General features: G+C 45.1%; 5 protein-coding genes across 5 annotated transcripts, besides 1 other annotated feature; 2 read left to right on the forward strand and 3 right to left on the reverse strand.

The window, feature by feature from the left end:
- Window positions 1–1,001: 1,001 nt before the first annotated feature.
- Window positions 1,002–2,586, forward strand: TSTA_123940 (DUF1479 domain protein; the record flags this gene model as incomplete). Its single annotated transcript, XM_002482613.1, has 3 exons — window positions 1,002–1,298; window positions 1,351–2,176; window positions 2,252–2,586. Exons 1-3 carry the CDS (start codon window positions 1,038–1,040, stop codon window positions 2,584–2,586), a joined length of 1,422 nt encoding a protein of 473 aa, XP_002482658.1. The 5' UTR covers window positions 1,002–1,037.
- A 985-nt stretch (window positions 2,587–3,571) lies between these two features.
- Window positions 3,572–4,657, reverse strand: TSTA_123950 (thioesterase domain protein; the record flags this gene model as incomplete). The annotated part of the gene is made up of 2 exons (XM_002482614.1): window positions 3,572–4,109; window positions 4,137–4,657. The coding sequence occupies 2 exons, from the start codon at window positions 4,655–4,657 to the stop codon at window positions 3,572–3,574; spliced, it is 1,059 nt and encodes a 352-aa protein (XP_002482659.1).
- Window positions 4,658–5,021: 364 nt separating this feature from the next.
- On the forward strand, window positions 5,022–5,628 carry TSTA_123960 (uncharacterized protein; the record flags this gene model as incomplete). Its single annotated transcript, XM_002482615.1, has 3 exons — window positions 5,022–5,180; window positions 5,265–5,409; window positions 5,465–5,628. 3 exons carry the CDS (start codon window positions 5,022–5,024, stop codon window positions 5,626–5,628), a joined length of 468 nt encoding a protein of 155 aa, XP_002482660.1.
- Window positions 5,629–5,698: 70 nt separating this feature from the next.
- Window positions 5,699–5,911: a mobile genetic element.
- A 1,259-nt stretch (window positions 5,912–7,170) lies between these two features.
- On the reverse strand, window positions 7,171–9,322 carry TSTA_123970 (uncharacterized protein; the record flags this gene model as incomplete). The annotated part of the gene is made up of 2 exons (XM_002482616.1): window positions 7,171–7,242; window positions 7,313–9,322. The coding sequence occupies 2 exons, from the start codon at window positions 9,320–9,322 to the stop codon at window positions 7,171–7,173; spliced, it is 2,082 nt and encodes a 693-aa protein (XP_002482661.1).
- Window positions 9,323–9,912: 590 nt separating this feature from the next.
- TSTA_123980 (uncharacterized protein) lies at window positions 9,913–10,581 on the reverse strand (the record flags this gene model as incomplete). Its single annotated transcript, XM_002482617.1, has 3 exons — window positions 9,913–9,933; window positions 9,978–10,112; window positions 10,168–10,581. The coding sequence occupies 3 exons, from the start codon at window positions 10,579–10,581 to the stop codon at window positions 9,913–9,915; spliced, it is 570 nt and encodes a 189-aa protein (XP_002482662.1).
- Window positions 10,582–11,582: the final 1,001 nt, after the last annotated feature.

The raw sequence follows: 11,582 nt of genomic DNA on the forward strand, positions 1-11,582 counted from the left end.
CTACTATGAACATATGCTGACTCGGGAACTTCAAGGTTGACGAGAATCTTAACATAACTGGGATTATCAGCTTTCTAGGCACAATTGTACCACTAGGATTGTTATATGTATATCCGTAGTCATTCAGTGACAATATCAGTGGACTAGTGATCGATCGAGGCATCTATCTTAAGGTATTCGTTTATCGAGAATGTCAATTTTCCTCGTTCGCTTTGCAATCCCCGGAACTCAGGAAGAATTTGATGGGAAATGCCATATCTCGCCAAGATTTTGAGCTTGGTATCATGGGTCCATATACAGGGGTCATTCTCCCTAGATTATACCAGGAGATCAATGGCCGTCCCCTCGATTATGGCGTGGAGTATCAGCGGATTTTGGACACTCGTAATTAATTCACGCAACTTGTTCCACTGGGGGAGGATGTCTTATATAGCTGGCAGAGGTCTGATGATGAATCTGCAAGTGTCGACTCAGTGAAAGAGGATAATGAGTTGTTGTAACTTTGTTATTATTGCCAAATGAATGGAAGCATTAAGCTAGGAGACTCCCTATGCTATTCCGAGGCTGAAGGTCTGGAATCGTAATATGATAAGCCTTACAATAAATGGATATATACCAAACCTTGAGTGCGTAGTAAAGAGAAGATGAACCAGTTTGATGGCAGCGGGGCCATTGGTCTTTAGGGCTTCTAATGCTAACCCTAAAACTGCGCTCTCACAGTTTGCGGTGGTTGCTTAGCATGAGTCCACTCATGAACTTCCAAAGAGTAGTTAGGTTGAGTCACCCAAGAATAAGAAAAACTAGCGCCAATGATTGCTCTCGTATCTGAAAAATATACGGAAAATGATATCCCAGTTGTGGTACCCCGCAGCCGGGTTTTTACTTATTTGGGGAATCCGCATCCGCTTGTAGTCGGTATCATGATCGCCACAGTTTTTGGACGCGAGTATAAGACCTGGGAATTCCCGACCTCTGTTGTTTCTTACTTCTCATTGATACTTGTTATAAATTATTCCTAATCTTGCTGTGATCAGAAAATGGTAGCTTTGAAACGAGTACCCCTATCCTTCGTTCGAAATACGTCAACAACGACAGCAACGTCCACAAAAGCAGCTGGAGATATAAGCTCTGTTTTCCCATCATTGTCTGGGAAAGCACCAGATCCACTTCCGCCGCGTTTTCAAACTCTTAAAACCCAACTGTCTACAGGGAGAGAACAAGTCTTGACCGACTCCTGGTCACGGCTCTTGGATTCCCTTCGAGAAGAAGTCAAGAAGATTAAAGCACTGGGAAGTGACGTAAGCAAATATCATCCCAGAAACCAGCAAATGATATTAAACGGAATCACAGGCCATTCCTTCAATTAGCTATAGAGATATACAAAATGGAACCCTGACCCAAGAGCAACTGAACAATATCCGCCATCGTGGCTCCGTGGTCATCCGAGGTGTGATTCCCAAGGAAACTGCTCTCAAATACAAAGAAAAAGTCAGAGAATACATAAAATCCAACAAAGAAAGAGTTAAAGCATTCCCAAATGACGACCCAGCGGTATACGAGCTCTACTGGGCTCCAAGCCAAGTCCATGCCCGAACGCATCCAGGAATGATAAACACGCAAAAGTTCCTCGCAAAGTTGTGGTACTCCTCCAATCCGCTCTCTCAAATATCAACTACGCATCCCCTCATGTACGCAGATCGGTTTCGTATTCGTAACCCGGGCGATGCGAAATTCGCCTTAGGGCCCCATTCTGATGGTGGATCGCTCGAACGGTGGGAAGACCCCGAATATCGTCGATGTTATTCTAAGATCTTAGAAGGGAAATGGGAGGAGTACGACCCGTTCGATGCAAACCACCGCATTTCCGCCCATCAAGATCTTTACAATGGTGCTGGGGCATGTTCAATGTTTCGCTTCTTCCAGGGCTGGTTGAGCATGTCGTCTACGGGTCCAGGTGAAGGAACGTTGAAGATTTACCCATTGCTCAGACATGCTACAGCATATTTGGTGCTTAGACCTTTCATGACTACTGGATCTATTAAATATCTTAATGCTGAGTTTCCTGGAGCTGTGCCTGGAGCTTGCCAGGAGTATAACAACAAGACACATCCGGATCTCGACTTGGCTGATACCATGTGCTCTGTACCTCACGTAGAGCCAGGAGACTATGTTGCATGTGAGTCTTTCCATTCCTGATGTTTTTTTTTTTGCCCACAATGGATCTTCATAAAACTGACTGTAGCCCCACCAGGGCATTGTGATTCCATTCACTCTGTTGATAAGGAACACCATGGGCAAGGGGATTCTAGCGTACTGTATATTCCAGTATGCCCTTTGACATCGTCTAATGCCCAGTACTTGGTTAGACAGCGTGAGGCAGCCTTGAAATTCAGCCCACCTCCTGATTTTCCAGATGCCGGTGGTGTCGGCGAGCGAGGCTTTGTTGGTCAGCTTGATTGGGATACAGTCTCGGATGAGGGGTTACATGCCATGGGTATGGGTTCAAACACATGGACAACTGAGGAAAATATGTCTGATGGTGAAAAGGCAGTAATTGAAACTGCAAACAGAAGATGCTTTGGTTGAGTGGTTGATGGTGATATGTGAAGAAACAGTTATGTCTGAAAAATATATATCAAAAAATTGTAGCCTTAGTCTGTTATTATACAATTCCAGAAACACCTGGGCAGTACACCAGGACACAGTAGAATTGCATTGTGCTCAGACTTCTCCCTGACATCGTACACTAGATGAATCTATACTGTTTCGCAGACGCGGGGTGGGTGAGAGAAATAAGGTGATGGGAGTCAACAGAGAAACAATCAACATCTCTTTTAAACAGCGCAAGACGCGGGGGGCGAGTTTCGAAGCTAATAAGAAAAGAATCACCACTAACTTGGCAACATTCCAAACATCATTTGAAGGCATATATTGCACTATCAGCACCAAAAGCTGTGATAATTCCTTAGTGCCTAGAATCTTCATGAGTCCTGTTGTTTTCGCTTATGTTTTATGTGGGTATGCAATTGGTGGTAGCCACTCTACATCCATCACTCAGTCGTGGTTGAAAGAGTTTCATGCAAGTACAATTCCCACTGTTCACTTCACATTATACTGTTACTTTGTATACATTAATGTGCTACTAGGGCCTGTTTTAAAATGATATACATGAACCAAATTGATTAGATTTGAGTTTTAGATGTGTAGCATTGAATAAATATTTCATGGGCCTTGATGTTGGTGACAAGCCTAAGATCAGATGCAGTACTTTCTGGGAGCAGTTCTTGTTTCACTACTGAGGATATGTCCATCTAGATATTATCCTTGGTTATATGGCATGTGTGATAGGTTACCAGCAGGTGAAGGGAGAATACAGCTGTTCTTACTTTCTTCTTTTGATGTTTACATACCTTTGGCTTCTTGTCTGGAGAGGTAGAAGTTTTCATGAGTTCGTGGTTGCACTAACAGCCGTCTGTAAATTCAAAAGTAATCCGCTTGAAGCCTTTGGCATCCTATTCTCTTCTGCCTATAACTAGGTGTCCTCGGTCTCTATCGCATGAATAGATTCTTTTTAGGTATTGAGCAAGGCCTGAAATTCTTGTTTGAATTTCTTCGCCTTTTCCAGATGCTCAACTATAAATGCCGCAGTTGTACGTGCCCCTGGCTCGCCCACAAAGAAGAAATGGTTTCCTGGAATAGAATATGAAATCTGACTTGGCAAGGAATGCACCATCTCAATCAATTTGCCCCAGTTTCCATTCTCCGCAATCTTCTTCACATCGTGAGCCTCTATCATATGCATCAGTTTGCGAGTGAGCATATAACTCCAGGTTGCCTGGTCAGTTATAACGTGACGAGCATCTAGCGAACTAGTGCCCGTCAAAGCAACAAGCATGGGCCAATGTTCGAACTGATCTACCGCAGCGTCTTCAGTTGATATCCACCTATCAACGACGAGTTTGCGGCTCTCATTATCATAGCGATAGCCCCATCCTGTCAGACTCACCGGGGTATATCCACAGTATTCCCGTGGATAGACGCCCTCGGAAAATATGGCTCTCCCATTATTGAATTTCTGATTCTGTTCTTCGACCTGTAACGCGAATGACCTGTACTGATTTGTCGCTCCGGCATACCCAGCTGTCGTACTTGACATTTCCGCCGGCGGCGGTCGTGAACCATGAACACCAGGGGTAGCCGCAAGAGAGGCGAACAAGGCCACATCGATCCCCAGGGAATGCGCATGAGCACAGTACGGAACAACTATCCTTCCACCCATACTCCATGCAACGAGCACAACTTCCTTAAACAGGCCATGTTGTTCAATTATCTTATGTGTCACCTCGGCAGCTTGCTTTCCCCAATCACGAATGCGGAAATGGGGAGCAGTAGCTGGTATAAGTTCGGGGTCGCTTTCGATGGGATATGAAATCGCTAGCAGCCCATGGCCATGACTGTTTAGCCAGTATGCTAGAAAATCCTTTTGCTGGTAACCCCGGTGTGCGCCATAAGCGACTCGGGCGTTGTGTCCACTGCCGGGAATGAATACGATCAACTGCTTTTCCGGATCAGCTGGAAAGTAGTTATAAAGTGTGGGAAAACCGGCCGCCTGCTCCAGTTGTTCTCCGGCATATAACTTTGGTGCTGATGCGATCATCTTTGGTGATGATATTTGTTGGGCTAATATTCGGTGCTATCTCTAATAGCTAATAGCTCTTTGTGGAAATTTGTCGTCTGCTCAAAATAAGACGATGCAAGGTATGTATCTTCGCAATCGCACTACTGGTTGGAGGCAAGTGTAAACAATTAGGTACTGTTGTTGTCAGTTCAGCAACCAACAAAACATACGTAGCCGTCTCGTCGCTTCCCCGACCCTTGACCGGGTGGTAGTCTGCCGGGGCTCAACAACCACCGGAGCTCAACAACCAATATTCTAAGAATCTCAGCTTTACATTTTCCAACGTCCAAAACACCGCCAAAATTACCGCTGGGCAATAAAACAGGAGGAACAAATGATCACCATGGCCGTTGACACATATAAACACGGTAAAAATCAAAAAAATCTCGCTTTTAGCGCGTGCATTTGGAGTCTCCCGACAAAGGCTAGCACGACGGATCGAGGGTATACTCTCTCACCAACGAACAGATTGTTATTGGTTGATCAAGAAAAAGCGCTTTTGGTATGGATTTGATATCTAGATAATATGGGTGCAGCTCCTACAGCTAAGTAAATTGAGGAAAATGCGAATTATTGATCGTCAAAGATTTTGCTGCTCACGGAACGCCACGGAGAGCCGGCAAAGATTGGATTTATCTTAAGCGTTTACCAGATAATTATCAACGGATCGTTCAAAGCCCTCAAGAAATGGAACATACGGCTTCCAAGCATTATGGCCAGGTTGAACGATGGTTTATTGACCTCAAACTGGTTATGGATGACCTCAAAATTACCCCCGCGATGAAGAGACTGGATTTATTGTTGGAAAGGGGAAGAGGAGGCAGTGGCTACAGCATATCCAAAAGGGTGAAAAGCATATGGAGGAATGGTATAACCATATAAAAGATGAGGATTGGCTTACTGCACCGGCTTCAAGTGGTTTTATAACCGATGAGATCGTATTTGAATGATTACAGCATTTCAATCGGTTTACAGACGATGGGAAGAGTTGGCGATTACTTATTATGGATAATCATCTTTGAGTATTGCACAATTGATCGCATTCGAGCATTTACTTTTCCTCTACACTCAACACATCTTTTACAACCGCTCGATGGAGTCCCGTTTCAACAATATAAACATGTTCATGGACGAGTGGTGAATCAGGTGGCTCGGCTCGGTAGCTTCGATTTTGATAAAAACGACTTTTTGATGAGCTACGTGATATCTGTTTACAAAACTTTACAACACGAATAATCCGACAACATGGTTGGAAAGATCGAAGAATTTGGCCTTACAATCCTCGTGCTGCATTGGATAAAATGATCCAACCTGAGGATGCAATTATTGATAATGGGAATACGTTCAAAATTTATGGCGATGTTGATGATACTATTCCCAGCTCGCCAACCATTAAACCGATCTCATCTTCATCCATTCGAACTTCGTTGCTACGTCAATAAGATTGTGAAAGCAATTGAGAGTATAAAGGATATTTTGGATGAGCAAACCCCGGTCTCGCACGCCGTATAAAAACAGTTAATCAAGGCAACCTCATAATGGCCAATTTAGGCTCTATGTAAAGAATGCGAATCGCCTCATAAAACGCCGTCATGATGGGGATTTGATGAAAATTCATAAACAATATGTTCTTAGTAAACGGCAGCCGGGGGAGGAAGAGGCTGCAACAGAGCCTCAAAACTTGGGTTTTTTTAATCGACACTACAGGTAACAGGTGAATCGTGTCTTGGTATTATTAGTTTGTCTAGTTATTATATATAAAATATATGGCGTTGGTGGACTACAAAACGTTTCACACATATTGGTTGTTGAGCTTCGGTGGTTGTTGAGCCTCGGCAGACTACCACCCGGTCAAGGGTCGGGGGGAGCGACGAGACGGCTACCGGATTCCCTTTGATGCGCCTCGACTTTCCCCTTCCGTTTTAGTGCTCGCCCCCTCGCTGCTTTTACTCACTGAGTAGACTGAGCACGTCCTGACCACGCTGACCAGATCAGTGAGCTAAAGCTGTGCACTCTGGTTCACTCACTGAGCCAATGAGCTACTTGAACTCCCATGGCGACCTCGCTTCTAAAAAGTTGATACCCGTCTCGTCGCTTCCCCCCGGATTGTGGTTTCAGAATCCAGTAGGTGGTCGAAACCTAAGAGACAGGAGATGTGCCGGTGTTGCCGAATATGTGGATGGTACTGGATGTGAAGTCCGATGCCCTCAAGGACTCACCTCAGTGCGCTCTGCCAAATGGGATCGAGACTCTTCAAAGAACCATATCTATAATATGCTGAGGCGAAAAGGTAAAAGGAAAAGGAAGCTTAAGCTTCAAGACACTTACGGCACACAGCCGGGAACCCGGACCTCACGCTTGGAAGCGTGTGTGCTAAGCCACTACACTATTGAAACTTCTTGACATGATTATTTGCAGGCAATTTGCTCTTGAACGGAGATCGTTGCTTACTCAACGACAAAGTGCAGTACAGTACTATCAGATGAAGGTTTCTATATCCGTAGCAATTTCAAATTGGATTGATTGAAGGTAAAGCTGTGTGAATTCTTATTTCCAGGCTCATGCTATGTATTAGCGACTATGGGACCTCGAGATCCATATATCATCAGTACATGAAGGTGCTTAACATCATACCAAATGCTTGGTATTGAAAAGCCGATTGCCCGTATCGGTACTTCCAGAGCCAGTGTATCTGTTTTGGGACAGACGTAATGTGACAATGCTGAGACTGTCGTAGCTTCCAGCCAAGACCTGGGAGAGATGGCCGCTGGAAGTACACTCAGCTTGAACAACGCCAGCAACAACCACAACGCGAACGGTGGGATGAAGGTTGCGAATGTGTTGCACAAATTCTGCAATGGACTTTCCCGTATTCACAACGGAGTCAACAAGTAGAATGTTGATTTGACCATCTAAGTGATCGCACTTGATGTCTGTGGGATTTTTTGCATGTAGATACATTGCACAGGGGAACACGTCCCAGACTCCACGAGCCATGGGGTCTCCTCCTCTCATAAGAGAAACGATCAAGGTCTGGTCCTCCCGGAAGAGTCGGTATCCATCAGTGGAATACCCCTGGACATGTGGAATAGTGCTTTTTTCTACACCAATGACTGAGCTGACAAACTCGGTTGCCAAATAGCTGCCCACACGCCGGTGAGCTTTACATAGAATAGGACCATTATTGCGTGCATCCCGCATAGCCGTCATAAGCAACTTTGCAGATGTTCTATCTGTCGCGCTGATAATGTCGATATTTTGCTTTGGCCGGCCACGAGTGAAGACGTCGGCAGTGAACTGTTGTTGTGTCAAACTCATCACTGGCAGTCGGGTTGCGTCAAGACGTGGAGGAGCGTCAGAAGGTAAAACCACCTGTTGAGGCTTAAAATCTGCGTCCTCAAAAGCCTGTTCTAAGGCTTCATCCATCGTCTTGCTTCGTTCATTTTTGTTTCCCACGACAATAATTGCCTGGTTCGCTTTCTTCAACATTGGAATGTCCAGCGGGCTATCTCCGAAAGCCCAGACATAAGTCTTGTAGTGCTCTTGTAAACGGTCCACTACCGCTTCTTTGGCCGACGGGGTAACAACAATGCGGTCACTAAGACGGCCGCCCCCGATAACCTTGATTTTCTCGGAAAGTCCTTCTCGTTGTAGCACTTTCTCCCAGACACGGCCAAGTCCTGAAGTGACGATTACGGCACCGACATGAGGTTCGGCTTTTACCAGGCGTAATAGTGACAAGAACTCGGGATATACGCTCGTTCGTGTTGCGACATCTCGGCAGCGGCGGTCGAATTCGTCATCGTCATATGTTTCCTCGTAAAACAGCATCGCTTGGCGAAAGGCGAGGTATGAATATCGGAGCGGCTTGCGGAAGATACCGTCCAACCGCGATGGTCCAGGGCCATCGTCATCCCAGAAGAGCTTGCCTGTATCTTCAGCCGTCAGAGTTCGATCAGCATCGAGAACTAGCATTGTTTCGACAGGGCCATCCATGCGCGCCATGATTTCGTCTAGTCTATGGTCGATTGATGCCGAGTTGATCTTCTCGTTATGATAATGGAAATCCATTATCAGTTTTGAAATCATCGACAAATCCATAAGACGAGGAGACAAGGACATAAATAGGATCGAATTTTTGTGGCAAAGTTTGCGCATCTGTGACTTCTCGTAATCTTGCCATTCTTGTAAATGTGCCATGGAGTCATTGGCTCTATTGCGAGTCTGATCTTCAAGTCGTCGTTGCGCAATAACTTTAGGTTGGACATCCAAGTAGAGGATGTGAGTGTAAGTATTTAAATCCGCTTCGTTGCAAACGACGTCCTTTTCCTTGACTTCGGACCAGAACATGAAGTGCCCTGCAACGATCGCCGTCTTTCCGCTATCCTCGGCATCTTTTTTGATCTTTTTGATAGCGCAGGTCCGCCAATGTTTCCTGCTGCTGTTGGGAAATCTAGAAAAGGCATCCAGACCACCTGGAACGAGTTCCTTTATCACATCAGAGCCATCGAAAAATATGAATTTATCATCCCTGAGGATGACTTTCAACTTCTTCAGAAGAAATGTCTTTCCACAGCCGGGGATTCCGTACAGTCCGATAACAGTCGGTTTGGCATTTGGAGAAGTAGGAGTTTGCTCAGTCATAGGAGTTGCTGACCGGGATGAATTGAGGGTTCTAATTGTCGTAGATGTATAGACTTCCGTCGTATTTGGAGACATATTTGATCGATAGACACGCAAGTAGCGTGAGTTTGAGAAAATGTAGAGTCAATACTTCCAGACCTGGGCTGGGGAAACAGCTACTTAAATACCCATGGAGAGCAGTAAGTGAATCAGTTTCCGCTATGTTGCACCGCGATATTGGAGTGTTCTGCACATCGTAAGTGCAGCACTGCAGCCCAATACAGCATTTCTTTGTCTACCACTCTCACACGGATTAGCAACAAGTTGAAAGAATCCTGCAGAAATCTCTTTGTTTGAGACGTGCTTTGAGATAATATATCCGGCATCAGGCATCAGAAGAGACAATGCACTAGACACATTGGATTGATTGTTCATATAAGCAAGCAAAGCTCAAAGAATGTCTGATTTCATATCAAAAGAACACTTCACCTAACAGACTAGCGTTGGTTCCCAGAAAGAGTTATCTTAAGGTCACCACATCATATTTTTTAAAAGAATGTTCCCTACACAATGCCTTTGCACTTCGTGAAAGTTATGACAAAAAAAGACAGTCAGCCATATCGTAGTGGTATCTATATAAGACAATGCAATATACCAATATACCAGCGCAACACACATGTGTGTCCCGCCATAAACTGGACCTCGGAGTAGATAAATCATGAGAAATAGAGTCAAAACCTGTAGGTAGAAAGTGCCAAAAGTTGCCCGTCTTTCCCGACTTGTCACCAACCAGGGTCCGATCAACCAAGGCCTATGACGAGATGTCACGGAAGAAGTGGCCAAATACGTAGCAGCTTCGAGCAAACTCGGGTAAATCGGACGGGATCAATCTGATGACGAGTGGCAACTTGAAGTAGCTTTTCGTTCTTTGTCGGGTTGACCACCTCGCGTACGATATGGGGAGCGCGACACAACAAGGAAGCTGTGATGTAGAAGAGCCATCGCGACGAGAACTTCCCGAACATGTACGGGTAGGCAAGCATATACTTTCGATCAAAGAAGCTAGGCAAGGGTTGGATATTGAAACCATCATGCTGAGCTCGACTGATTGAGAAGATGACATCCGAAGCCTCGCTGATTTTCTCCAGATAGGCTTGCGCTTCTCGGAGCTCTTGCTCTTCCTCTCGAAGCCGATCAAAATGCCATGAATGAGGTTTCTGGCGTTGTAAGCCTAGTACACCGTGCCAAACCGCCAGGAACGTAAAGCGTCTAGACGCCATGTTGTATTCGACTTCGTATCAGCGGATGATATGAGATAGAAGAGGAAGAGTTGGTTTACAGAGGTTGAAATCTGAATGTCAAAAAGATTCGATTCACTCGGGGTTCAAGGAACATATAAATAGTCACTTAACCCATCTCGAAGCTCAGAACTGAACTGCCACCGGTGCATATGGAAATGAAGAAATGCATTTTAGCTATCCGGTAGCGTATTGGATGCTGCTGTATTACAGATCCTAAAAGGCAGGTAGTCAACGCCTCTTTGCCAGAAGTGAGTCACCAAGAGTCGAACAAAGCCAGAGATTTAGATGGACATTACTAGCGGATCCTCAGGGCGCTGAAGATCAAACTCATTTATGAATAGCTTCACCGAGCAAGATGTGACCCTGGCCCTAGACTGATCTAACAGAAACTGGGAGTGTCCGATAAAACACTTAACCTGAAAATTTTCATTTTGTGTAACAACTCTGTAATCAAAAGATTGTACAGGGAACCTGGTGATAGAATCAGTAAATAATGAAAGAAGATGACGGGGTGAAGGAGAAGAAAAACTCTGAAAGAGTATGGAGTCTGGACATGGTGCCAAGACTAGCTCCCTCCAACCTCTTTTGGGCATAGTGATGACAATACTCTCTCTTTCTCCCAATCTTCTCCAAACAAGACTTCAAGTACCTACGTAGTTGGATCCATGCGAACAGTGTACACAAAGCTCATTTTACTGATTAGTTACCTGACAGCGTTAGGCATTAGCATCTGCACTAAGAGTGCGTCTGAATGCTGTCTCTTTAGTTACAAATTGCTCACGAGAGACATTTCCTAAAGAGGCAGGTGATCAGGTGACTCATGGGGATCAGTCCGCATGTTAAGACCACGGACCTAATTCTATAGGATGGATAATTACTGTCGATACTAAGAGGCCCGCATGCATGCTTCCTTTTACACCAATCTTCTTTCTGCTGGCTTGCGTCAGCCGCGTGCTGGAGATTGTCATTTTAGTTCATGT

Source organism: Talaromyces stipitatus, genomic scaffold, assembly GCF_000003125.1.
Source record: "Talaromyces stipitatus ATCC 10500 scf_1105507295555 genomic scaffold, whole genome shotgun sequence".
Classification (NCBI taxonomy): Eukaryota; Fungi; Ascomycota; class Eurotiomycetes; order Eurotiales; family Trichocomaceae; genus Talaromyces; species Talaromyces stipitatus.